Genomic DNA, 27,092 nt, shown 5'->3' with positions numbered 1-27,092 from the left:
GACTAGATCACGGCACAAAAGCGCCGTTTGCCAAGATGCAAACCCAGTCCATCAAATTCATTGACGCAGGGAGTGATACCTTGTTCCAACCGCGACCCTCAGTCTTGCCAATGCAGCCCTGCCAAAAAAAAAAGTCGAGACCACTAGTGTATTTGCCCATCACGGATGTGCCATCAGGCCTCGCTGCTGTCGGCCGATCGAGGCCCGACTCAATCTGTCCGGACTCGTCCCTTTCTAGTTTCCAGAGTTATGGGGAAAGCGGATGCTAATGTTGATGCTTGCAGACTCAGGGTCTCAGGGTTCCAGGGGTCATCATGAAAGAAAGAAGTCAGAAATGAAGGGAAGCGAGCCAGTCGACGAGCGCCAGGAGCGTTGATCGATTGAAGTTGATAAACGATAGGGCACCCTGTGTTCTTCGTGCTTGTAGCTGGGCCATATGATCTCGTTCGCTGTCATTTCCTAGCAGAAAGCTCGCTCTTCCCCGTCGAAGCCGCTTCTTCCAGACTTGCGATGAAACTATTACTTCTTTTTCTGTCAGTCCTGTTATGGGCAAATCAAGCTCTGGGAAGGGCTGTTTTTGCCCACTTCATGGTGAGCTGGCCGTAACCTCGCCGGAAAATCAGCTCTGGAGCAGTGTATCACTGACATTTCCTTACCTTGCAGGTTGGCAATACGGAACACTATTCAGCATCTGACTGGGTCGAGGACATCAAATTGGCTCAAGAGGCCCATATCGATGCCTTCGCCCTCAACATGGCCAGGGGCGAGCGGATGAATGCCAAAGCTATCGCAGATGCCTTCTCAAACGCTGAGGCACTGGGTTTCAAGCTCTTCTTTTCTTTCGACTACGCTGGACGTGGCCCCTTCTCCAAAGACGAGGTAGTCTCATGGATCAAAAAGTACGCCCCCATCAGTGCTTACTTCCGGCACCAAGGAAAACCCTTTGTCTCGACTTTTGAAGGCCCTGATCAGGCTGAAGATTGGCACGACATCAAGGCTGCAACTGGCTGCTTTTTTGTACCGGATTGGTCGTCTTTAGGCGCTGGTCCTGCTGTACGAGCAGCTGGTGGTGTGGCAGGTGGCCTCTTCAGCTGGGCCGGCTGGCCATGGGGAGCTCAGGACATGGAGACCTATGTCGATGCCTCGTATGTTGAGGCTCTAAATGGCAAGCCATATATGATGCCTGTATCCCCATGGTTCTATACCAATCTTCCTGGATATAACAAGAATTGGATGTGGCGTGGCGATCACCTATGGTTTAACCGTTGGATCCAGGTTAACACCCTTATGCCTGAATTCGTTGAGATCATTTCATGGAACGATTACGGAGAAAGCCATCACATCGGACCAATTCGGGACCACGCTCTTGTTGCTTTCGATAAAGATTCAGGCAAGGCCCCTTACATGTACTCACTCGATCATCATGGCTGGCGAGTTCTACTACCGTTTGCTATTGATCGAAACAAGAACAGCAAGGCAGTTGTCACATACGAGGGAGTTTCTTTCTGGTACCGCCCTACTCCTAAGCGAGCTTGCGACACGGGTGGAACAACGGGCAACACTATTTCACAACTGCAGATGGAGTTCCAGCCTTACGATATCATCGACGACTCAGTATTCTTCACTGTCCTCGCCACCGAATCAGTAAAGGTCACTGTGTCTATCGGAGGCGCTGAGTCCCAGGGCATACTACGGGATTTCCCTGACGGCGGCGTTGGCCTGTACCACGGAAGTGCACCCTTTAACGGCCGAACGGGCAATGTTAAGATTGCAGTATGGCGCAAGGATATCCTTCTTGCTGAGAAGTCCGGCCCTGCAATCAACAATGATTGTCATAACGGTATAGAAGACTTTGACGCATGGGCTGGGGGTGGTTTGACCTCCAAGGCCTCAAGACCGGTTAACCCCATCTCTTGAGGAATCTGCATCAGAGGTACTGGTGCAAACGACTTTGACGTTCTTTGCCGCGCCACATGCGGCTGGGGATACTGTCCCAAGTCAGCATGCGTCTGCAGAGCTACAGGCTTCCAGGTCAAGCTGCCGCCAGAAATCCTTGGCGAAGTATTTCCAGCTGAGGGCTTGAACTCTAACTACATCGGGCTCTGCAATTTTGCTTGTCTTTACGGGGCTTGCTTCTCTAAGATTATTACTATAGGTAAAAAAGCTATTACCTACTAAATAAAGATATAATAAATAATTCTAGATCAGGCACTGGTGAAGGAGACTGGGCAGTCCTTTGCAACTTCGCTTGTCTCCACAGCTTCTGTCCGATTGCCAGATGCAAGTGTACAAGCCAGGGCTCTCTTGACCTACTAAGCCCGACTCAAGAGACCAAGGCTATAAGCCGCATTGGTAAGGATTATGGTCTTTGCGCTTTCAGCTGCGCGAGGGGCTTATGTCCCAAGGACGCCTATGACTCCGGCGGAGGTGAATCGCAAGAGCAAACCAACCCTCCAGTGGGCCAAATTGAGATGACTCACCTCGATAAGGACTGCTACATGTTCCCCGAGTGCGTTGACCTCGATAATCCGCAAGCATCCAGCTGCCGCGACAGCCATACACGTGTCTCATTTGACAGAGGTTCTTGTCCAAAGGGCTATGTAAGTTGTGTTCTGCGTACCAAAGTATGTGTGGTTTTCCTTTTACTAATCAGTATTTTTTCAGGGTCGTCCCATTTGTTGCAAGAATACCGCTTTCCCCATGCAATGCACCTGGAGAGGTGGTGGGCTTGACTGCAACGGGCAATGCCACATGGGAGAAGTCACTCTCTTCGAATCTAAGAGGGGAGGCGACCCTGGAGAGAGCGACGACAGCGCATGTAACCGTGGACATAAAGTCTTTTGTTGTGGACTTAAGACTTTCAAAGAAATGACCAGTCAATGCCGCTGGACTAAATGGTCAGTGTACCTGGCCGGAAATCTTGCATGTGTTTCCCAAAGCTGACGTACTGGATTGGAGCTCTGAAAAATGTACGGACGATGAAGATGAAGTTGCGCGAGCAGCAGAGTTAAGAGGGGAGTGTGGGCTCGGCACGAGGGTAAATCGTTACTGCTGCAAGAACAAGCCGCCCCCCCTCTCAAACTGCCATTGGGTCGGCGAGGGCAACTGTGCAGACAACCACTGCAACAATAAGGAGGTCACCTTGATTTTAGATCAGGGTGGCTTAGACGGTACCCTTTGCAATTGTAAGTCCCAAGGATCACGTCCCTACGTTTTACACTAACATTGGGCTTTGATAAGGGTGGAGGAAGAAGATTCTCTGCTGCACGCCAGAAGAGGGCGTCTTTAGTAACGGACACTGCCCCGCGCCGCATTGTACGACACAGACAGACAATTGCGCTCCTGATGAATAGGGTACAGATGACACCGAAGACGAATGTAACGATGATGAATGCAAACACGACGAGCTTCGCAGAGATGTGATGGCTATGTCCCAAGACCTTTCTATAGCTAGTCTAGCCTTCCAGGAAAGATCACTCCTCGAGGCAAGGAAGGAAAAAAGACGGCCATTCAGCATGAATCTCATCGACCTCATCTCAGGCATTGTCTATACGCTCGAGATCCTAGCTAGAAGGTATCCTGGGTCAGGTTCTCTCAACGAACAAAGTGGGGCCTCAGACAACGTATTCCAGTAAGCATTATGCCTCTCGCACACCATTTAGGGATACTCTATAGTCTGTTTATTCTAACACATCTACTCTATTAGGCAGGAACCTAGTTGCAGAAAAACCAGCATTCTTGTAACTAAACGCAATAAAACCGCATCAAAAGCGCAAATAGGGAAATAGCTCGACGCAGAACACAACCTAGATGTAAGCATCTCACTATTATGTCCCTTCTAAGTCAAAAGGTAGTAAGAACTTGACTAACAGGCAGGAAACACCTTCAATTCATGCCCGAATTCTTGAGATCTATAGCCACCAGCAATCTCCCAGGGGGGAGAAAGTCCCTCTTAGGTAAAATAGATAGTAGGGTTATCATGAAATATTAGACCCAAAAGTTCCCTAAAGGCACCTTCCCAAGGTCAGGCAAAAGCTTAGCCATCCTAACACCAAAAGATTCCTTAATAGAACAGTTCGGCTCTATAGGGGACCAAAAACCCTCGCTTCTTTGTAAAAAGAAACTAAACAGCATAAAAAGGATTATCTTTAATGGTAGCACTTTTCTAGTCGCAAATGACTTAATACAAGACTGGCAAAGACGTGCAGTAACAAGTAATGCAACTGCACAGGACAGCTATTTTGAGGGGATAACAATAGTAAAGTCTCCCTAGAGTACTGCTTTTACACGCCAGCACAAGCCCGGTATTAATGTATATTTGTAGGCAATTGCAGTGTAGAACTTTTCAAATCACCCTAGCGTTTTACCAACAATCCAGGATAACCAACAGAACCTTTCTAATGCAGCTCGTTTGCTTGGGGCGTTTATCATAGAGTTTGCAATCTTAGAAGCTCTCATGATGCAGTTCAATAGTGCTTAGTACGACAGCGCGGCCAAAAGAACCCGTACTTAGGTGACCAGTATGTTGGACAGTCTGTAAGACAAGCTTGCTCCCCTTATACTCACCGGCCTGGCACCGCCAAACACAAATGCGATTTTCCGTTTAATAGCAGAAGTAAGAAGCCGTATTAAGGACATAAAGGTGCCGCCACGCAAAAAGAAGCCGTAGGTCTAATAGCGTAGAACAAACAAGTACATATAATTACGATATTGGCTTTCTATCTTGCTTTCTAACAACTAATCAGTCTTATTACAGAATCTCATTTAGCACCTGTTTTTCTAGCAGGCAGGCATCGTCATTAGGTTCCGAGGGTAAATAGACGGTGGGCGTTAATAGGACATATAGTCGTCTAAGCGCCGCTGGTAAAGGTCGTCGTATATGCCCCCCACGTAAAAGGCGTTGCAGTATATCCACCCAACATACCTGCAATCGCTACCATCGACAAGAGGGTAGCCGCGTTCATATTCGTCCTCTTCATCGTCACCATCTTCGTCCTCATCCTCATCCTCATCCTCATTCTCTTCCTCATTCTCTTCCTCATTCTCTTCCTCATTCTCTTCCTCATTCTCTTCCTCATTCTCTTCCTCATTCTCTTCCTCATTCTCTTCCTCATTCTCTTCCTCATCCTCCTTGTTCTTAAACCCGCCCTCATCATCATCACTAGTGCCATCTGGTGTCCAGGTTCAATTAATAATGGCGAAAACCACTGGTAGTAGGAGTTCTAGAAACAGCGCTGTGCCGTCATTTGCCTCTTAGAACTAGGCGACAGTGTTGAGGCACTCTTTATCAACATATATACAGTATTGAAAGCAGGGTAACTGGATAGGGAGTCGGTTTGTTAAAAGGCTAACTGGAAGCTTAGGGACATTCTGCTCTAAGACCCATTGGTTAAACCGCCTCCTAATGTCAGGCCGGGAGGCGTTATCAAGGGTAGGACAGTCCTTAATAACAACCCAATCAAGGTACTACTCCAGCAGCTCAGCGCGTCAATTCTCAGCAAGGTAATTGTAATAAAATTCCTTAAGCTGCGCAAGGTAGCAGCTCCAGAGCTCATCATCATCGTACGTGCAGCAGTAGATGACAAAGCCCCATTTGTAGATGCCAGTGCTAATTATGTTAAGGCAGGTGTCTCAGTAGACCTCTAGACGGTAAGGGCTAAGGTCAGTAGGAAACTCTGCAAGCGTGCGGGCCCGTAGCTGTCTGTCTCCATATTTTGTAAGTCGGAAGAAAGGATCGTGCGGGTGAGAAAAGCAACTTGGAAGACGGTATACATCTCACCTGACGTACCCCCCTGGCTGACCTGACCTAGGCCCACCTAAAAATGTAGATTAATCCTGTATTAATCCAGGATCAATCCATAACTCTAACCCTTACACCCTTCTATCTAACACTAAAAGAATAAACATATACCATACGCTAAACTAACCACTAACCCTAACTACTGACCCTAACTACAAACCCTAACCTATTTCTATGAATTTTAGAATAATTAATTATACCTTACCTGACGTACCCTCCTTCTTAATAGGGTTAGGGTTAGAGTGGGCCTAGGTCAGGTCAGCCAGGGGGGGGTAGGTCAGGTCAGCTGCATCCTGCTTGGAAGATAAGTGCGTGCTTTATACTGAGAGACAAGTAACAGTACCAAGGTACCTGGATAGGCACCCACGCACCTTACACTAAGTCCAGTGGGAGTTCAAAAGTATCTGAACGCACCAATTTTTAAAAAACTAGGTTACAGGGGCTTACAATAGGGTTTACAGAAGGCTTAGGTAGCTAAAGTATCTTTACTTCTACTAAGCTCTTTATATCTTTACATAAGTATGTAGAAATAAAAAGATATATTAATATATTATATCAATTAAATTTATAAATTAATGAATGTTATTAAAAGGAAATTTTACTGCCTAGGATTAAGCGGTATGGTGCTCTAAATACTATGAGTTTAGTAGACTTGGGGTGGTGAATTTTTCAAGTTCGGATACTTTTGACTTGTCACTGTACCGGGACAGGGCCGTAAGGGGTTAGAGCTTGGATGCAGGTAAGGTACGGATAAGGTAGGGAGCAGTACGGATATTGGGGGTTAGAAAACGGTTCGTCCTAATTTCTGGTGGCTGGGTGCCCCTGTTGGTATCGCCCGTTTTAACGCATGTGACAATCAATGCAACTAAAGAGAGTTTACATGGCATAGAGGTAGCAAGACGAGTACCCACATCGAATTGTTGCGGCAAGTTTTTCCTAAGCGTTAGCTACCTATATAATTCTAGAAAATGATCCAACCCGATGCATAGGATGATAACTAAGATTGCCGTCATAAACTGCGTTCAAAGGGATGGTTCGGTCTCAACGCTTTTCCCCGCATGGCGCGGGGTAGGGATCGGAGGGCACCGTAGGGAGGAAGGCAAACACCATACCTTCTGCTTTTCCTTCATGCAACAGATGCGATATCACCGGTAAACATTTGCAATGTTGAGATTCATTGAAATTTCAGCCCTGTTATTCTGCGGGAGTGCCTTGGTGGCTGGATTTGATGCCGACAGCCATCAAAAACCACTTGTATCTCGGACCTGTCTCCCGGCGGTGGAACATGCTGCGAACAACAATGCCGTCAACAGCTTTCCGGATTGCAGCCGAGACCCTCTTTGCTCGAACGATGTATGCGACGAGACCCTCTCTCCAAAAGAGCGCGCCGCAGCGCTGGTAGCCGAGCTCACGATCTGGGAGAAGCTGGATAACCTTGTAAACGAGGCGCCTGGCGTTCCGCGACTCGCCATTCCGCCGTATGAGTGGTGGTCTGAGGGCCTTCACGGAGTCGCGTCGTCCCCGGGTACCAAGTTTGCCAAGAGCGGCAACTTCAGCTACGCAACTTCGTTCCCGCAACCGATTGTCTTGGGCTCGGCTTTCGATGACGACTTAGTCAAAGCTATCGGGGAAGTGGTCAGCAAGGAGGCGAGGGCGTTCAGCAACCGCGGCAGGTCCGGCCTCGATCTCTACGTAAGCTCGATCTCTCGCCACATTGAACCTGAAGTGCGGGATGATATGCTAACTGAGCCCGAGTCCCCGAACATCAATGCGTTCAAGGATCCTCGTTGGGGTCGTGGTCAGGAGACTCCCGGCGAGGACCCCTTCCACCTACAGAACTACGTCGCAGCTATGCTCACAGGACTCGAAGGAGGCGATCCTTCCAAAAAGCTAATAGCAACATGCAAGCACTACGCAGCTAATGACTTTGAAAATTACAAAGGTGTCGACCGTGCCGGCTTCGACGCAAACATCACCACCCAGGACTTATCTGAGTACTATCTTCCGCCCTTCAAAACCTGTGCAGTTGACAAGAAGGTCGGGTCGTTCATGTGTAGCTACAACGCCATCAACGGAGAACCCCTCTGCGCAAACCCTTACCTTCTGGAGGATATCCTTCGTCAGCATTGGGGCTGGAACGGGGATGGGCAATATGTGTCAACGGACTGCGATTGTGTCGCTCTGATGGTGTCGCATCATCATTATGCTCCGGACCTTGGACACGCGGCGGCCTGGGCGATGAAAGCCGGCACCGATTTGGAATGCAACGCATTTCCTGGTTCGGAAGCCCTGCAACTTGCTTGGAACCAGTCCCTCATTTCCGAAAAGGAGGTCGACAAATCTCTCACGAGAATGTATACAGCGCTCGTATCCGTTGGCCAATTCGATTCGGCTCGAGGGCAGCCGCTGCGCTCGCTGTCGTGGGACGACGTGAACACGAAGGAGGCGCAGAAGCTTGCATACCAGGCAGTCATCGAAGGCGCTGTGCTCTTGAAAAATGACGGGATACTACCCTTGTCAGCAGCTTGGCGTGAAAAGAAGTATGCACTCATCGGTCCCTGGATAAATGCAACGACGCAGATGCAGGGTAACTACTTCGGTCCTGCACCGTACTTGATCTCACTCTACCAGGCCGCAAAGGAATTCGGGTTGGACTTCACCTACTCTTTGGGCTCCAGGATCAACAGCACCGATGATTCGTTCAAACAAGCGCTCGACTCGGCTCACGCTGCTGCTCTGATCGTTTTCGCAGGCGGCGTCGACAACACACTGGAAGCCGAGACTCGCGACCGCAAGACATTAGCTTGGCCTGAGTCTCAGCTTGATCTTCTTCGCGCCGTGTCCGCACTTGGGAAGCCTGTCATCGTGCTTCAATTCGGTGGAGGGCAGGTTGACGATACCGAGCTCCTTGCCAACCACTCTATCAATGCGCTTCTGTGGGGTGGATACCCTGGCCAGTCAGGAGGAAAGGCCGTCATTGATCTCCTATTCGGTCGTGCCGCGCCTGCTGGTCGACTCTCGGTTACGCAATACCCTGCGTCTTACAACGAAGACGTCCCATCAACGGATATGAACCTCCGACCCGGTCCAGGAAACTCGGGGTTAGGGCGCACTTATATGTGGTACAACGGTGACGCAGTTGTGCCCTATGGGTTTGGTTTGCACTACACGACATTCGATGCCAAGTTGAAAGCGAGGCAGGCGTCAGCTCTTATCAAAACGGAGGAAGTCTCTTCCCTTTTGAGCAACGACTATGTCTCGGGAACCTTGGTGTGGCAGCAGATACTGACGAAACCTGTCGTCAGCGTCTTGATTACAGTATCAAATACAGGAAACGTGGCCTCGGATTACGTGGCATTGTTGTTTTTGAGATCCAACGCTGGCCCAACCCCTCAGCCGACAAAGACACTTGCAGGGTATCACCGCTTCAGAAACATACAACCCGGAGACAGGTCTGAAAGAGAGGTTTCAATTACAATTGAACGTCTGGTCAGAGTTGATGAGCTGGGAAATCGGGTGCTACACCCCGGATCTTATGAACTGTTTGTGGATTTGGACGAAAAGTCAACACATAAATTCAAGGTCGGAGGCCCTTCGGTGATAGTTGAAGAGTTTCCGCAGCCTAGGGATCGGGATTAAGATTGATCTGAGTCAGACCTGTCAAAAGCGTATGTGAAACCTATGGAGGGTCTAGGTAGAGCATACATGCCCATGGCCTGGCCTGGTGGTCTTTTTGGGCCTGATCTGTCGGTGTGACTGAATATGGGATGAATTGGATAACCACTTGGACAGGCGACAAGTCTGGCCATCTTAGCATCAAACCAGAATGGAGCACCTGACGTTACTGAACGTTGATTAGTAACACGTATGAAATGATTTCCGTCTCTCATACTAACTTCTATGTGAATAAGCGACCCATACCGGCCCAATTAGAATGAATAGAGGAGGCCGGACAGAGTTTATTCCAAACTCGAAACCACCTCATAACAGGAAATTATCATGGCTGGTGATGTAAGGGAACCATGCGAACTAGGTTATATTATAGTTCAGTTGGACAACCGCCGATGGAAACCAGGGTTCGCATTTCACCCACATTGTTCCTCGCGTACTAGTAGAGCCTTTAATCTATCGATGTCAAAGTATGTTCACATCAAGGATTAATAGAAATTAATACATAAACACCAACTTGGCAGATGGGTTTCATCTATGGTTTTCGTACTATGAAGGGGTGTGATCTCTGGCAAGACATGACCGAACGATGGAGTGCATTTCCGTCTAAAACACACTTTCTTGCATGTAAGTGATCTGTGCTTCCCGATAGTCATCCCGTGCAAGATATCTCAAGGTAGTGTAATTGGCATCAAATACCAGGTTATGCGGCTGCCCAGGCGTGTATAGTGGCCAAGTGGCGCCGTTCATTCTCTGGTCATCGAAAACATTCGGATCGTTGTTGTGAATGAAAGCAACCCACATGCTGCTCATGAGGCCAGCCAGCTCGATATAAGGCTGGGGTTTCCCCTCAAATGGGTTGGTGGCGTAACCAAGCCCCCGGACGTTGTTGAACACGAATGCGACCTCCTGAAAGTGCGTAGCGCCATAGATAGGCTCGATGCCGTTTACATAGACATCCCACATGTACGAGTACACTGGCAATCCGGCCCCGGCATAGGATCTTGCAAGGAGCCGTCTACCGCTATGTTGTTGGTAGTCTCCTGCAACCGCCGCTACGCGTTTCCATTGAGAACCAAAGGGGGCGAGCTCCCCAGAAGGACGACCTGGGTACGGTGCGGGGATGCCAACATTCGGGTCGTCTACATACAACTCCGAGATGGCGTCAATCTGAATAGTATTAACCTTAAAACTGCTTGCGAGCCATGTTTCAAACTCTTCCGTAGTGTTGATACCCTGCTTTGAGTACGCGGTACCTTCGTCAAAATTGTTCCCAAGAAGAAGCGGAACGGAGGCAAATTTGCCTTGTCGCAGCAGGGTCGACGCTTGAGCCGTGATGAAGTCGCCGTCCACGACAGCGCTAATCCCGGGAGCAGTGACACCTAAGGGGTTTGAGCCGTTGAAGATCCCATTGAGAGTTTGCCATGGCAGTGCTTGCAGGCAGCTTATCCGCGCAGCCGAACCGCCGTCGGCGCATCCCGTCTTCCGTAAGAGAGCATTGAAGTAAGGCTGCCAAGCATCCGCATTGACGAATCTGGCGACTGGGCTGCCACTTTCGAGGATGGCGCTTCGGAACAGGTTGTCATGCTTACCGTCATAGGCAATGAGCTGCATTCCAATGGATCGTGCCCCAGCGGACTCGCCCCAGACAGTCACCTTGTCAGCACTGCCGCCGAAAGGAAATATGTTTTCTTGAATCCATCGCAATGCTAAGCGTTGGTCTTTGAATCCGATGTTGCCTGCCTTGCTATCTTGCAGTTCTCGACTGAAGAGAAACCCCCAATATGAGAGACGATAGTTGATGGAAGCTGCGATTATGGGCTTGTTCTCCTGGACGGACTGGTCGACAATGTAGCTGAGGTTGTATCTAGGGTCGCGAGAACCGCCGTTAACATAGCTCTGAGGTGACCAAAGTCAGCGATACTTGGTTGTTCCGTCGGAAAGTCCTCAATACCTACACCACCGTGAATCCAAAGTCCGACGGGAAGATCGTCTCCTGGCTTCGTTCCGGCTGGGCGGACAATGTTGATCGTCAAGCAGTCCTCTGAAACCGGATTTCCGAGATTCGAGGTATCGGAGCCGTATCCAATGCACATCCAGCCATACTCAGTGGCAGACACCGGTTCTTCAAATGACTCGTTGAGCGGTTGAGGGGGTGCGTAGCGGAGGGACCCGATAGGAGGCTGCGCATATGGGATACCTAGAAAGAAGTCCTGCGCATAGTGTTTGTTCCGCACGCCTACGAAGGTTCCGTTTGTGAGGCGCACGGAAGGGGGCGAAACGTTATCCTGTTGGTCTACTGGTGTGAGACACTCCGATGGGTCCGAGCCCAAGAGAAGCATCAGAAGGAGTTTAAACACATGTGGTCTCATTCTGGGCGGTTTCAACACAGCCGAAGGATTCTCACTGCCTCTAGATGTCGAAAGGAAAGGATAGAGTGGCTAGCAACGGCGTGTATCACCTCGATCACCTAGCTAGACAGGATTCGATTCTGGGATGATTATATCACGTCCTCCACAATACCCATGAAAAGTCCCTCTGGCCATATGACCAGAGACTACGGCTATACAATTCCGCTGGAGTGAAGGCTACTAGCCAGTTTGGATACAATGCGCCTGCTCTTCTCGGCACCATAGGCCAACCCTGACGGATCATTTTACCCGCTGATGTCACCATATGACAATGCCCATTGAGACCTCAGGGCCCATGGTGACATTTTTCTAGTGTATCTGGGATGTGCATGGATCGTGCAGTTCTGAGAGGAAGGGCCGGCATCGCTCGCACCAGAGTTCCCCTATACGAGTTCTTTGTTTCCCGTGTTTCTTACGTGTCAAGGAATACCAGGCGACTCACCTCTTTTTCCGGCTTAGCAATCCGTGACTATTGGACTCCCAGGCCGCTGCTAACCCCTTGTCGGTTGGCGTTTATGTAAAGCCAGGATTTTACCCCGCTCGATATGTAAACAGGTGTTCGGGTCCGGCACTTGACCAACTGCGGTATACCCCAGCATGCAGCTGATTGTGCGGGGGAGGGCCACCAAGTTGATATTTTTACTGGGTTAGTCGTCCGACGGGTCGGAGAAAAAAGAACTCATCGGATTCCCGTTGAAGGAACGTGCCGTTAGTTGGACTGCTACGGATACTTTAGTTAACGTTGTACTTCTTCATTTTGTATTTAAAAAGGATGGAAGATCGCCATGGATATACATGCCCAGAGACCACGCCACCTCAATCAACACATGATGGCTGTTGTCAGACCAAATGAGAATCCCTGAACTTTCTGGTCAGAAACGGTAAATGTATATCTCGACATTACAAAAAGGAACAAACACTGTGTTAGACCTAGTTCAGGACACGTATTCTCTCTTGGACTACCGCGAAATATTAGCAAATATCTGGGGCGTAAACTTGGAACCGCAATCTTGCGCTTTCTTCGCTGGTAAAATTTCGGGTTTCAGCGGAAGGAATGTTGGGCTGCCAGAAAGTCGAAAAGGCTAAAGGTTGGAGGTTCTATATGAACGGCGTATTTATCTACCGTATCCACTCGCGAGATTGAGAAAACGCTAATCGGTAAGGGGTCTGACAGCCGCTGAGAAGAGCTTAGTGTGCTGGCAGAAACAGGGCTAGTTAGTTGGCTGATGGGTTGGGGGAGTGAGCTATGACAGAGTCTAGGCAGACTGGTTGGCTGGCTGGCTGGTGATGGAGGGCAAGTAGGTTAACCGCCTTCTCAAGAAAGCTTAGCGTGCAAATGACTGCGCTAACTACATACAGCTAGCCAGTTGCTCCTAACAGCTAGCTCGCAATTTAGCGTTTTCTCAATCCGGCGAGTGGATACGGTAGCGCTACCCACCACGGGCTGCCTGAGCGTACCTACACATACAGAGTACGTGCTGCTTTCGGTGGAGGACATAGCGTAATAGTAACAGGTTCATCCCCCAGAACGTGGATGGACTCATCCAGATTCCCGCTTGAGAGCAGAAGCTTTGATTCCCCCCAGGATCCTCCTTGTCTGGATGGCCACTAGCCAAATGGGCCCGGTGCATTATTAAGTAGACACGCACCTTCCAGTAGTCTTGGTTCGAGGCTTCCCCACTGATATTCTATGTTCTCCATTGATCCTTCGCGGCAGAGCTCTGCCGCGCTCGACTGCATTTCGCAGCATCTCGTGGGGTTCGGTATGTCCCGCGACGTCGACAATGACCGACAACGACAGAGTAACTCGGCTTCTGGCGTCTACTTGGACATTGCTCGGAACAAGCGCCTTACTGCTTGTCCTCCGAATCTATTGCAAGATCTGGCGTGGGCGGGGTTTATGGTGGGATGATCACTTATTAATGGCTGCTTGGGTACGTTGACCAACCATAGTTGTCCTGCATCTTTCGTCAAGAATAGTCATACTGATTCTTACTGTCATCTATAAAGACAAGCCTAGCGATTTCCATATCCATCAACACCTACATCATTTCTCTAGGATTTGGGCGTCACCTGTCGACGATTGGCGATCAAGATAGACGGACGATCAACCTTTTTACGATTCTTGTCGCAACCTTCGGCATCCTTGCCACAACATTGAGCAAATCATCATTCGCTCTAATGCTGTACCGACTCGTCCTCAAGGAATGGCTGAAATACTTTTTAATATTTATTATTGTATCCATCAACATATCGTTGAACCTGGTGTGGATGTTCGGCTTTGCTAAATGCACACCGCTGGCAAAAGTCTGGGACCCTAGCGTTCCTGGGAAGTGCTGGGACAAGACGCGCCTCGTCAAATACCAAGTCTTTTCTTCTTGTAAGTCTGTATGAAAACGCCCTGGGAGACCCCAAAGCGCAATTGTTTACAAAACGGTTGCAGATTATTCTGCCATACTGGATTTCGTTTTGGCATTTCTTCCCTGGCCGATCCTTATGGGGGCGACAATGGGACGGCGCGAGAGATTTGGTGTCGCCGTGGCAATGAGCATAGGGGCAATGTATGCGTACTTCGAGTTGCCTGAAGACTCATTGCTGATTCTTGACCAGTGCTGGGGCTTGCGGTATCGTGAAGGCGGTGCTGGTGGTATCGATGACCAGTGCGGACATCACGTACGACCGAGTCGACCTGACCATTTGGACCCTCACGGAGCCCGCGGCATCCATAATGGCGATATCGATACCTGTGTTGTCAGCATACAATCGCCATCCCACCCTCTTATTCCAGGGACTAACCCTTTTGCACAGGAGGATGCTATACCGCGAGCTAAAGTCCAGTCAGCGGAGCTACCCACCAAACACGTCACAATCTCAGTCGAATAGGCTCGAAGCAAGAAGGTCCAAGAGAAACTATAACGAAGGTGGCAATAGTTTCGGCATCGACTCTGTCAATGTCATGCCGGTTGCTAGGATACAGGAATCTCAGGGGGGGTCGCAGGAGCAAGAATGTAAGTCCAACCCTCGTGCCGAATTGGAAACGGGGTGTTTGAGGGAAAATCATGAGACCTTGCCATGCAGAAGTCGGAGAAACTCCATAGAGCTTGATTTCCTGAATCCAAAATCTGTTTAATGCTGCTTTTCACTGTCCAGTACGCTGTTCTAATTCTGCCAAAGGCTCATGGTTTGGTGATCGCACGAATATAACAACAAAGGACACCAGCATATAGATACTACATGCTCCTTGCTGTGCTCTTGAGAACTGAAGGAGCCGGAACACTGAATGAGTAACTTCTACGTCATGCTCTAATGGTCAAGATCACCCTATGAGAACGATTTGCTGGTTTCTCGGCTAAGCGCAATCCAACATACTGCATTGAGCTATATGCTGGAACGAACGTCAAATTAACACCTATTTGATACGCGATAGATGAGACCGCGGTATGCTCTTGCGATACGCTGCTCAAGGTAACGAGGCGCCAGTAGGCTTCAACTCCTTCATCGTCTCCTCTACTAGTCTTTCCCCAAGCTCTCGCCCTTCTTCCGTGTACCAAATTGGTGGGAATCTAATATCGTTAGCAGGCATCTTGGCCGAGACTTGGCGGCTAAACGATATACTTACGGCTTAATTGTCCATTCGCTGATGAAACTTCCGTGGCTCTCGACGCCTTGGACCAAAACCGCGTCGAGGTACACAGAAGCACCAACATCGAGCGGTCTCGCTATGAAGTACTGAACAACGCCAAAGATCTTCTGTAGTAGATAGGGGTGTTTGTCACCAAAGGCTGTGCCTTTAGTCAAACCGGGATTCGATACGTTGATCAGGACATCGCTCGGGTCGACAAGCTCGGCGAGCTTAGCAACGAAAAACATGAGCAGCAGCTTCGACCTCATGTACGCGTGCTGAACCCCGAATTCCTTGGGGTCATCACACTGCGGCAGTACCGGGTTCGTTGTCTTCAGTGAGGTCATGTACGCCGAATCGGACCCCACGATGCTGAGCACGGGCGGTCTAGAGGCGCCGGGGATCTTCTTAGACTTGAGGATGGGAACGAGAAGCAGAGACAGATACACCGTCGAGAGATAGTTGACCTGAAATGTACTCTCGTGGCCGGTGCCCGCAACGGGTGTGTATGAAGTCATCATCAGCCCGGCGTTGAGGATGACGATCTCAAGGCGCGACAAGGATGCACACCGGTCGGTGAATTGGCGGATGGATTCGTACGATTCCATGTCAAGAACCCAGACGGACACCTGGGAGTCGGGGAAGTCTTTGCGCAGCTGGCTCGCTGCTGCGTCGCCTTTGGCCTGGGAACGCACGCCCATGACCAGATGGGAGAGCCCGAGTTCCAGCAGCTGCCGGGAGGCCGACAGACCGAGGCCTACATTGCTTCCCGTGACGATGGCGGTTTGGTCTGTGAGACGCAAGTCGGAGGGTAAAGGCGTGGGCGCCACGCGTTGCCGACGCAAGAAGCCTGGAATTGTGGTCTCGGATGCAGCATCGGCCTGAAGTTTTGCCGACATGATTGCTTTTGTGTAGGTGGTAGTGAAGATCAACCAGTTTAACAGTAAACCTTAGTAAACCTGATCCGATGGTGGGGGGGCACAGTCCGTTTTTATACACTGGATGGCATGATCGTTATCATATTCAGCAAGCTGCAGCTCTCCAATTCTCCAAGATTCCATACATGATTGCATACGGTCGGCCGAAGGCGGCGGACGGATAACGTTGTCTTGTTAATACACACCACCCCTGAGTGAGTGCAAGTCCTTCAACACTGGAACATGGATTTCTGTCCAGGTCCACAAATAAAGTCAGAATCTGGCGTAGTCTATAGTGAAACGGATGTGGTAACTGGTCAATATCCCTGCCTGAATAGTACTCCAGGTTCCAGTGATGGCTTCCTGTCTCAAAGACGACGCAATTCATTGCAGCCTGCCAACATTGTCTTACTGTAGGCAGTCAGCAAATTGGACTTTGCGCTAGTTGGCAAGGGCTAAAGTGGCCGCTGTAAGTGAGTTGGTGTGACGGCAGAAACAGGGACCAGGCGCCGGGCAAAGCAGGGGTTAGTCGTGTACGTCAGCAGCTACCTACCGGTACCTAGTTAATAGGCAAGGACCAGCAAAATAACCATGTTCTAGCCATTTTACGGACATTTCCCTAGATTTCCCATGGCCGGAGTCAGACCGCCTTCTATCATGGGGTTAGCGCGGTTCTAATCCTTTAGCCTCTTATCTACACTACGGTAAGACAATGTTGGCAGGCTGCAATGAATGGCGTCGTCCCCTGAGGGAGTACATGCCGCAGCTCTCCAAATTTCAGCTCGGCCACGTTATGTTATGAATCCGTCACCGATAAGCGAGTGCGGATAGCTTGGCTGGGCAACTGGCGGAACAGGGATTGTATAAGTTCAGCCGCGGACGGCCGGCTGCCAACATTGCCTTATCTATCCATCACCCATTAGTCCATGGGTCAACACGGACTAATTGCACCTTGGCACCACGTGCGGTCGGGCCGTTTGCTTCCTAGTAAGCCATAGTAATTCAACCAGCGTCCATATGAAGAACCCAATCATCGTGACTATAAGCTGTATTATCAACGAACCACCACATGGGCCCGTACTACCTAGTTCGGCCAAGCACATAGATGTATAGGGCACGGTGGCAGAGTCAGGGGATGGATTCAGTCTCATATCCAACTAGAAACATCATTCTAATGGGATAAGAAAAGGCCTCATCAAGGTAAACGGAGTCAAATGTGTGGTTGGCAGAAGAGGATCAGGTACAAAGCCATTAAGACGAGAATTAGTATTTGTTAACGACCGCGCCGTCGGGCAACCCAAGAAACGTAATCGGGAGCTTGTAGCCGGTTTGAATGTAAGACCTGGTCCTCGAAGTACCATTTAAAAAAAGCGCCGGCTTGAAAATCATATCCGCTATACTCTGTGCTATTTCTATTAGGAAGTGACACCCTGGTTAGTCAGTTCTCCGGCTCCCATTGTGCGTGAGCAGTTCAAGTGCAGCTCTTTGTAAGCGCTTGGATTGCAAGTCCCCCTCCTGACCCTGATCGAGAAATGACCATTCCAGATAGCGATATCGTTTGCCGATTCCGCCACATTATATTTCTTGCGGTCCTGTTCTCCGAATGCGGGACCGGCGGCCATGTCGCGAGACTGCGTCGTCGGCTAGTTGCTGTCCACGCGACGGGCGATATAGGACGCGACACCCGACACGCAGACGTTGGCGGCGTTCGTAGCGAGGTTCTTGCAGTCGGCGTCGGTGTACAGCTCAACTACAGCGGTAAAAATAAAAAAACCCCGAGTCAGTCACGTACGTCCACAGAGCGCATCGTTCCGGCCGGATGGGGTAGTGGGTAAGGGGCGGCTAACAGTTAAAGAGCGGGGTCAAGCCACTGGCCGAGAACTTCTCGTAGGTGTGGTTGTCGACGGCCGCAGGGATGGGCTGGCACTGATCGAGGAAGTCGGTCGGGACGGCGAGGGACTTGCCGGTGCCCTCGTAGGGGATCGGGGTGCCGGTGCAGTCGGAGGCCGGGTCGTAGAACATCTTGATGGTGCCCATGACGGGGGACGCGGAGGCGGCGGCGGCGAGGGCCAGGAGGCCGGCGATGGCGGTCGTGCAGTGCATCTCGGGGTTGGTTTCCGGCTGTGAATTTCGGCCGAGTTTACTGGAGACTGGGGATTTGGCTCCGAGAACGCAGGGAAAGCTCGCCCTTTTATTAAGGGATTTTTACGGCTTACGCCCCCTTTGCGGTGCCCTGAATTGTTTAAGTGGAACTGGTTCATACAGCTGGCACTACTTAATGCTGCAGTAATATACGGCTCTTGGTTTGAGATGGGGCTTCTGCCGTCCCAAGCCTTGGAACAATGGCCGAGCCCTCGTATCCTTTACTCTGTATTTCGGTTGGCTCTAAACGGAACAATCCCCACACTCGCCGAGCCTCCCGTGCTGGTTCATCGAGTCAGTGATGGTCCTCCCCGCAATTACAGCACTCAAGACAGGGGTGATGCTGCCAGCTGCTCTTGGAATCACAGCACGACGCCAGAGATCATTCTCGCTAGAAGCTCGTGGATCTTCCCTATTGCAACATGAAGGTCGTCCTGCAGCCCTGAATAGTATACACTACTATCGTCTCCGCAGGTCTTGCGAGCATAATACGATGGATATAGCAGCCCCGTTTTGATCAAAGCATTCCGTTTCTTGATGCCAGACAAATCAAACCACTGTGGAATCGTTTATGGCGACGGCAAGGGAAGCATGGAGAGAACCACAACTTTCATGGGGGTCCATATCTTCCGTCGTCAGTCTGACGTCCAAACATCCACTGATATACGTATCCAATACGGTCCCTCCTGATATCTCACAGACGTCTAAACAGCACATCCGCGTCCTCTCATCACGCATTTGCTATCGTCTATGACTAATTCATCTCACCTTCAACCTCTGCCTGCTGAAGAAAGGAACGAATGCATACAATTGGCCAATTGGTCCAGGCACCAACCTGCGCCAAGGCTTGTTCTGCCTGGGTTGACTAAGCGCTTGCTGATATAAGCGGCCTGCGAATCTGGGAGGGCCGGAAGTGGTCTGAGCTTTGAAGGTCAGGATAACATACAAATACCACGGGGTGGTCGACAGCAAATACAACAAGATCAGGATATCTCTGCAGAGTTATTGTTTTTGCTTTGGACTACTGACACACCAAAGAAGACACGTGTAAGCCCCGGCTGCTTCGAAATGGTGACGGCACTACCCTCTCGCGCTAAAGTAAGTAGAACCTGATGATCGTTCGAACATTGCCAGCTGACTTACACCGTTCCGAGCAGCAGCCTGCGCGACAGCAACCAGACCCCAAACCCAACCCGGCCTCCGGCAAAAACAAGAGAGAAAACCCGTTGCGGCCCAAGAGACCGACGCAGGTACTCGATGTCGCCGTATGGGGCAGCGGCGAGAACTGCGAGCTCGGCCTCGGCCCCCGCGTCACCGAGGCCCCCAAGCCCCGCCTCGCGGACAGGTTCCTGTCCGCCGACACCGTCGGCGTCGTGCAGGTCTCGGCGGGCGGCATGCACTGCGCGGCCTTGACCCGCGACGGCAAGGTCCTGACGTGGGGCGTTAATGATGACGGGGCGTTGGGCCGGGTGAGGTTGCCGGATACGCCCGAAGAAGGCGCCGAGGATCTATTGGATCCCTTTGAGAGCACGCCTGGCCAGGTGCCCCTCGATGACGATGTCGAGGTCGTGCAGGTTGCAGCGACCAACAGCGCGTGTTTCGCCTTGACTGCTGAAGGGACGGTCTACGGCTGGGGAAGCTTTGCAGGGGGAGACGGCAACTTTGGCTTCCTCCACGAGAAGCCCCCCAAGACCACAGAGCAACTGCCTGTGCGCATACCAGGCCTCGAGAATGTCATGGAGATGGCCGGCGGTGCGAACCACATCCTAGCCCTGACCAACGACGGCAACGTCTTTGCTTGGGGCTCGGGGGAACAGAACGAGCTGGGTAGGCGCGTCTTAGAGCGTCGCCGCTTCGAGACCCTGATTCCACAACGCGTAGGCCTGCCCAAGAACAAAACGGCCCAGATCTTTGCGGGCTCGTACCACAGCTTTGCCATCGATGTCGACGGCAAGGTCTGGGCTTTCGGGCTGAACAACTTTGGCCAATGCGGCATCCCAACCCGAGAGATTACCGGGTTCACGACCATCATATCGCCAACCATCGTAAAGAGCTTGAGCGATTACGAAATTCGCCATATCGCATGCGGACTTCATCATTCTATTGCTTGCACAAAGAGTGGACAAGTCCTGGTGTGGGGTCGGTGTGACGACGGCCAGATGAGTATCAGTCTTGATGCGGTGGCGAAAGAGCACATCATTTTTGACTCCCGGGGACGTCCTAGAGTCCTGAACGTGCCGACCGAGGTGCCGATACCTGGTAAGTTATCTCACACATCCAGATTCAGCCCCTTCCCCGAGCTGATCAGACTTCAGACCGTCAAGCCGTGTTCGTTGCGGCCGGGATCGACAACTGCTTCGTCGTCGCCAACGAGTTGTATGCATGGGGATTCTCTGCCAGTTACAACACCGGTCTGAAGACCATTGAGACAGTCAAGTCCCCGACCGCGGTGCCATGTCGACTGACGGCAACGTTCGTTGATGCCGGGGGCCAGTTTGGCATCGCGTGTGGACGCAGCCTATGAACCTTGCGAGCCCTGCCTTCACACGATCAGGAAGTTGAGGTTGGAAGCCTTGAGCTTCTGGACCCAGGTCCGTTCCGTCTGGGTGTGAGGGTCCACGGATTCCTCGAGGTTCCAAATGGTTTGAAGCATGTCTATGGCGGTCATGATGAAGCCCCAAGGGGTCGAAATCATGAGCCTTCTCAGGCGGTCGAGGATCCATTTCCGTCTTTCGGGGTCCGAAGTCCCCGCGCCGGCAATGAACGTTGGCAAACAGGTGGCCTTGAAGTTAGGGTCCTCATCGTTAATGCAGGAGAGGTGGTAAAACAATTGGCTGGCCAGCTCCTCGCGGTCGACGGGCACAAGTATGGATGCCGACGGAAGAGCATGGAGTATGTACAGGCAGGCGGCAAGGCGATGGGCCGAGCCGGCGTGAATGCGGCTCTCTACCGGGATGTTTCTGAAATATGAGATGGTCCGTGGCTCATACGCCCAGTCGTGGACGTCGAAGGACAGGGCCTGCTGCAGGATTTGTGCGGCGCCCTGCGCTACGTCTGCCGCCGAATCCAGATCTTCTGTGCTGCGGTTCGACAGTTGGGACGCTGTCAGAAGGATCTGCAGGATATCGGGCGGACAACAGAAGTAGCTGTTTGCGGCAGCCTTGCCCAAGACGGATGAAACCTGTGCGGAGTGGTAGTACGACTTGGCGGCCGGCGTTGATGCGTTGAAGGCGGAAGCCAAGATGTAGTAGCTGCGGAGGAGGAATCAGCTTAGATAATCCATTACCCCATCAGGAGGAGACATATCAACCCACATGAAACAATCCGACATGACATAGTCCCGTAGTACAGAGTCCGCAGTTCCGACGGGGGACAAATAAGACATGATTCGCCCAGCACCCTCGAGATGGGGCTTCCAGCCGTCCCTTCCACTCTCCATCAGCTCAACGTTGACGAAGAAGAGCACCGAGGACAGCACTACGTCTCCACCGATGCCGTCAATGTCTTGCAGTGCAGAGGACAAGAGCCGTAGCGCCTTGTGCTTGGCAACCAGGGAATCGGTTAAGGCTTGCCGGGCGTTTTGGTCCGACTCTGGGTCCGACGACAGCGCGCGGGAGAGATTGGACATGTGGGCCGCGGAGGCGGCCACAATGATGTGCTGCAGCAGGGGATGAGCCTTGGTCAGCGGGATGAGAGAGCGGAAGGGGTTCCGATCGGGTAGGTCCCAGGAGACGAGATCCCTGCAGACGCGCGTGGTGACTATGGAGAGAAGAGAGAAGCCGAGTTAGCCATTCCGGTGTCTTTCCCAAAAGGTTGGGATCGAAAAGCAGGGAGGGGTTTTACAATAGGAGAGGTAGTGTCGGTAGTGATGCTCCACACCCTGGAAGAGAGGGTCGACGAGGGTCCAGGGAGCCGACTGGGTCTCGATCCCGGCGGGCCGGACGTCAGAGACAACAAGAGCAGTGGAACCGTCTTCGGCAGAAGTGGGAGATTCATGTTGATGGTAGTGGTGGTGGTCCGGCACGGAGGTAGATGCGGAGGGAGGTACGGAGGGGGATGCGGAGATGGATGAGGGCTCGAGCGTGGAGGCCCGAGACGAGGTAGTGGCGGTGGTGGCCGTGTCAGCCGAGAAGGTGATGGTAGTCTTGCCCGCGAGCTTTCCGCGGCTCGCGACGCCCTCAGTCCAGCGAAAGAGCTTCCCGTAGCCCAGACACTCGTGGCCGCCGGTTGTGCACTTGTGGCAATGGGGATAGGAGCGGTCACAGCGCAAGCGGCGGCGGCGGCAGTTGTGGCACGGCTTGGTCGGGGCGTCGAGCACGTCGATGCGGGCCATAGCTGCAAGGCGGCGCAAGCAAGGTCTGGATGGCGTGTGACAGCGGTGGCATGAAGCAAAGTAAAGTGCAGAGTCAGATGGATCTCGGTACAGTACAGGCAGGCAGGAGGCTGCGATGCGTCCTGCGCGATGAGTGAGGTGTTGGTACGGCAGTAGATGGCGGTTAGGATGGCGCAGATGCTTCCTGGATTGAGAAGTGAATTATCAAGATATGCATGACCAAGACGTCTTGAGATTGGCCGCGAGCGGGGGTGGGATGCTGCGGGTGGGTGGGTGTTGATGGATGTCGGAATGCGAGATAACGTATCCGTAGATGGACGGCCGTGTAGGCGTGCTGCGTGCGTCACGTCGGGAAACGAGAACGGGTAAGAAGACGGATTGATTGAGCGAACCATTCATCAGGTTCGGGAATAATTGTTTGGATTGAGCAGTCCGAACGCCAGAGCGAAGAGAGGGAACGAGGGCGAGACATTGAGACGGTTGGTTGGTTCGGCAGACGGCGAAGGAAGCTTCCATCAAACATGACAACCAGACCACCCACCCAGCCGGAATACATTTCTAGCTCTACGGCGGAGCCCGCTTCCGTGACCAGTCGATAAGCGTCGATAAGAAATAAAGCTAGTCCTGATAGGGCAGCCAAGAGACACAGAGTGCATATCCGCCCCACCTATTCTGTTCCCAGCGCACCCTGCTAGCTAAGTTCGCGCTGAAGAGCCTCCACCGGCTAATTTCCGACCAATGAATCATCACCAAAGACATGGGTTGATGTGTCAGCAGGGTATGTGGGAGGAACAAGTTCCCTGTCCTCGCCGAGTTTCGTTTCGTAAGAGGATTCCCAGGAAATCTCTACGTTGCGGAATCTCATCATTCAACGCGTCATTCTGCCGTGGGTTATCGTCACTCCATATCCAGCATGCCTCACAGAAGGCGTATTTATTCACTACCAGTAGCGCGTATCCCGTCGGCTTTTTGGGGGGGGGAGTGATTGGTGCTTCATCAGCATCTCGAGTAGACACTCTCGACTTGACTAGCTCTCCACGGGCCCGACGTCTACGTCCTAGCAGATGCATCGGACACCTTACATAGGTATAGACAGACCTCCGCCTGACATTGACTTTTGTCACAGGAAAGCTAGTGACCAACGTTATTCGCATCATCGCCCAGAAAGGAAGCCGAGACGCACACCATGCTTCCTCTCCCCTCACCCACCCGCTGCCGCCCTGCAAGCCTCATGAGGCTCTCCGTCGTGCCATCCCGGCTCGTGTGTCAACATTTACGTGTGTATTGCTTGTTGCTGGTTTGCCTACCTGACGACGAGCCAAGAAGGTTGGTCGGTTCTAGCCGTATTCAAGCAAAATCTTGACACGCCCATTCTCCACACTAGATGCCACCCCCCCGGTGCTTAGAAATTCTCTTCTACAAAGAACCCCATGTTCTCTTTGTGTCATCATCTTAATGTGTGACTCTTTATGTGGATTGTTCTTCTGGGCATTATTTAGATACTACATGGACTCATTACGCCCCGCATGATCTCGACCTGTTACTTACTGTCTGTCTGCTTCCATCTTGGTCATATACTGGGTTTATATAATCCAAAGGTTATATTGTCCCATAGCCAAGGAGACACCATTGTCGACCAACATACCCGCCCCATCGACCTTGTTATCCTGTAGAAACAGCCGCAGACAAAGCCAGCACCGATGGTCCGGCACGACACCGAGCGGGATGCTGGGCCAGACGGCCAGACCACCGAGTTCGACGTCGAGTTCCTCGGTCGCCAGCGCCCGGCCGTCTTCAAGTCGCAGTGGGCCGAGCTGGGCTTCTGCTTCTCCCTGCTGGGATCCATGCTCATGGCGGTACGTCCCCACGGCGCTCCCCTAGCTTACAACATATACTGAACGCATCTTCTCACAGGAGTACTTCGTCAGCGGCTTCCACATCATCTTGCCGCCGCTCGCCTCGGAGCTTGACATCCCCGCCGCGTCCCAGACGTGGCCGTCGAGCGTCTTCTCCCTCGTCACCGGCGCCTTCCTGCTGCCGCTCGGCCGTCTCGGCGACATGTACGGCGGCTACCTGACCTTCAACATCGGCCTCGCCTGGTTCCTGGTCTGGTGCCTCGTCGCCGGCTTCAGCACAAACTACCTCATGCTCATCTTCTGCCGCGCCCTCCAGGGCCTCGGCTCCGCCGCTTACTTGCCCGCCGGCATCATGCTCCTCGGCAAGATCTACCGCCCGGGCCCGCGAAAGAACCTCGTCTTTGCGCTGTACGGCGCCTTCGCCCCCATCGGCTTCTTCTTCGGTATCCTCGTCGGCGGCCTCTCGGGCCAGTTCCTCAGCTGGCGTTGGTACTTCTGGCTCGGCAGCATCGTCCTCGGCGCCGTCACCGCCGTGTCCTTCCTGACCATCCCGTTTGACTGCCGCGACAAGCGCCGCGAGATCCGCATGGACTGGTGGGGCGTCGCCACCATCGTTCCCGGCCTCCTGCTCGTCGTCTACGCCATCACCGACAGCTCCCACGCGCCGAACGGGTGGGCGAGCCCGCAGATCCTCGTCACCCTGCTCCTCGGCGTCGCCTTCCTCGGCGCCGCCTGGTACGTCGAGAGCCGCGTCGCCGCGGAGCCCCTGCTGCCCGGCGACTTGTTCGACCCCAAGTCGATGAAGACCCTGGTGGCCGCCCTCTTCTTCGCCTACGGCACTTTCGGCCTCTTCCTCTTCTACTCGAGCTTCTACATCGAGACTGTCCTGCACGTGTCGCCGCTGCTGACGGCAGTGTGGTACCTGCCCCTCATCGTCGGCGGCTTCATCATCGGCACCGTCGGCGGCTTCACGCTGCACCTGTTGCCCGGCCGCGTCCTGCTCGCCATCTCGGGCGTCGGCAACGTCCTGAGCGTGCTGCTCTTCGCCATCACCCCCGAAAACCCAAGCTACTGGGCCTACATCTTCCCCGCCATGGTCTGCGGCACGATCGGCATCGACATCACCTACACGGTCAGCAACGTCTTCATCACGACCAACCTGCCCGCCCACAGGCAGGGCCTCGCGGGCGCCCTCATCAACAGCCTCCTGTTTCTGGGCATCAGCTTCTTCCTCGGCATCGGCGACGTCGTCGTCGGGGCAACGCGCCACCTCGGCACGCGCGAGAGCTACCACGCCGCCTTCTGGCTGGCCACCGGCGTCGCAGGCGTGGGCTTGCTGCTCTACGCCTTCGTCCGCATCGGGTCCGCAAAGAGCGACCTCACGGTGGAAGAGCGCGAGCAGCTCAACGCAGAAGCTCGACGACAAGGACAGGCAGTGCCGGATTCCGAGAAGAGCACGCACGGCGGCGGCGGCGCCCAGGACACGTCGGCAACGGCGACTGACACCGAGATGGAAAAGTCAAAGCCATCAGCACCGGAGGGACAGGTCCGGGGGAGATGAATGACCGGTGCATTGTGAGGTACACGAAGCAACTAGAGGATGTGCATGGCCGGCAAAAAAGACGGTTCCTCGTTGCGACGGCGTCACAGTTCGTGACTGGCTGGATGTCTGGAGGGTGACAATGACCGGCATCGCAAGGGGCACCCAGAGTCGCAGCGCAGGGGTGGGAACTTTTGCACATCAGAAAGCCTCGAAAGTTCCATCGAGGGCATTTGCAAAACCGAAGCGCGCGCACACACACACACACACGCACAAGACGTGATGAAGGGGTTTGGGACGAGGAGCTCTAGCCCGCGAATCGCGCGGCTCCAAGGCTGTCTATAGCCTCAGCTCGAATTCTTTCCATGCAGCGGACCCGCGAGGGCTCGGTGACCCCTTCACCGGCGGTTGCACTGCACTGCGCTCGGCGATGGCCAGGGAACATCTCTGGCTCTCTCACCGGCCCCGGGTTTCCCCAATCATACCATGCACGGGGCGGGAACGACTGATTCACCACCACCTCGTATGGATGAAGAGGGCGGCCGAGGTGGAAACTTTCCGAGAGCAGGAAGTTGATCGGAACAGTGATGGGGCGCTTCCGTTACCGGCAGTGCAGTAAGTAGTTAATGAAATAGACTGGTCGCAGGGTTGATAGATGGGACTGGCGCGGCGCATGAAAACATAAATGACTGTTTGGAGACAAGGAAAAGGAGCTGCATGGCAGAAGAGGGGCCGCGTCCCATCAGCCGATAATTGAACATCCAATCCATCATATCATCGTATGCACAATCTCTCGTCTGTT

At 52.6% G+C, this 27,092-nt stretch overlaps 9 protein-coding genes across 9 annotated transcripts; 5 read left to right on the top strand and 4 right to left on the bottom strand.

Moving 5' to 3' along the window:
* Positions 1–588: 588 nt before the first annotated feature.
* Positions 589–1,917, top strand: GLRG_06564 (glycosyl hydrolase family 71; the record flags this gene model as incomplete). The annotated part of the gene is made up of 2 exons (XM_008097249.1): positions 589–591; positions 664–1,917. 2 exons carry the CDS (start codon positions 589–591, stop codon positions 1,915–1,917), a joined length of 1,257 nt encoding a protein of 418 aa, XP_008095440.1.
* A 5,047-nt stretch (positions 1,918–6,964) lies between these two features.
* GLRG_06563 (glycosyl hydrolase family 3 N terminal domain-containing protein) lies at positions 6,965–9,439 on the top strand (the record flags this gene model as incomplete). Its single annotated transcript, XM_008097248.1, has 1 exon — positions 6,965–9,439. One exon carries the CDS (start codon positions 6,965–6,967, stop codon positions 9,437–9,439), a length of 2,475 nt encoding a protein of 824 aa, XP_008095439.1.
* Positions 9,440–10,075: 636 nt separating this feature from the next.
* Positions 10,076–11,841, bottom strand: GLRG_06562 (carboxylesterase; the record flags this gene model as incomplete). The annotated part of the gene is made up of 2 exons (XM_008097247.1): positions 10,076–11,368; positions 11,428–11,841. 2 exons carry the CDS (start codon positions 11,839–11,841, stop codon positions 10,076–10,078), a joined length of 1,707 nt encoding a protein of 568 aa, XP_008095438.1.
* Positions 11,842–14,439: 2,598 nt separating this feature from the next.
* On the top strand, positions 14,440–14,763 carry GLRG_06561 (uncharacterized protein; the record flags this gene model as incomplete). Its single annotated transcript, XM_008097246.1, has 2 exons — positions 14,440–14,553; positions 14,689–14,763. The coding sequence occupies 2 exons, from the start codon at positions 14,440–14,442 to the stop codon at positions 14,761–14,763; spliced, it is 189 nt and encodes a 62-aa protein (XP_008095437.1).
* A 577-nt stretch (positions 14,764–15,340) lies between these two features.
* Positions 15,341–16,401, bottom strand: GLRG_06560 (retinol dehydrogenase 12; the record flags this gene model as incomplete). Its single annotated transcript, XM_008097245.1, has 2 exons — positions 15,341–15,443; positions 15,500–16,401. The coding sequence occupies 2 exons, from the start codon at positions 16,399–16,401 to the stop codon at positions 15,341–15,343; spliced, it is 1,005 nt and encodes a 334-aa protein (XP_008095436.1).
* Positions 16,402–18,062: 1,661 nt separating this feature from the next.
* Positions 18,063–18,522, bottom strand: GLRG_06559 (uncharacterized protein; the record flags this gene model as incomplete). Its single annotated transcript, XM_008097244.1, has 2 exons — positions 18,063–18,169; positions 18,267–18,522. The coding sequence occupies 2 exons, from the start codon at positions 18,520–18,522 to the stop codon at positions 18,063–18,065; spliced, it is 363 nt and encodes a 120-aa protein (XP_008095435.1).
* A 1,107-nt stretch (positions 18,523–19,629) lies between these two features.
* GLRG_06558 (uncharacterized protein) lies at positions 19,630–21,085 on the top strand (the record flags this gene model as incomplete). Its single annotated transcript, XM_008097243.1, has 3 exons — positions 19,630–19,659; positions 19,719–20,820; positions 20,877–21,085. The coding sequence occupies 3 exons, from the start codon at positions 19,630–19,632 to the stop codon at positions 21,083–21,085; spliced, it is 1,341 nt and encodes a 446-aa protein (XP_008095434.1).
* An 18-nt stretch (positions 21,086–21,103) lies between these two features.
* Positions 21,104–22,894, bottom strand: GLRG_06557 (uncharacterized protein; the record flags this gene model as incomplete). The annotated part of the gene is made up of 3 exons (XM_008097242.1): positions 21,104–21,812; positions 21,876–22,320; positions 22,405–22,894. The coding sequence occupies 3 exons, from the start codon at positions 22,892–22,894 to the stop codon at positions 21,104–21,106; spliced, it is 1,644 nt and encodes a 547-aa protein (XP_008095433.1).
* A 1,700-nt stretch (positions 22,895–24,594) lies between these two features.
* GLRG_06556 (major facilitator superfamily transporter) lies at positions 24,595–26,311 on the top strand (the record flags this gene model as incomplete). Its single annotated transcript, XM_008097241.1, has 2 exons — positions 24,595–24,750; positions 24,809–26,311. The coding sequence occupies 2 exons, from the start codon at positions 24,595–24,597 to the stop codon at positions 26,309–26,311; spliced, it is 1,659 nt and encodes a 552-aa protein (XP_008095432.1).
* Positions 26,312–27,092: the final 781 nt, after the last annotated feature.

Source organism: Colletotrichum graminicola, assembly GCF_000149035.1.
Source record: "Colletotrichum graminicola M1.001 genomic scaffold supercont1.25, whole genome shotgun sequence".
In the NCBI taxonomy this organism is placed as follows: Eukaryota; Fungi; Ascomycota; class Sordariomycetes; order Glomerellales; family Glomerellaceae; genus Colletotrichum; species Colletotrichum graminicola.
Note: the sequence above shows the minus strand (reverse complement) of the source record. Positions and strands in the feature narration are given on the sequence as shown.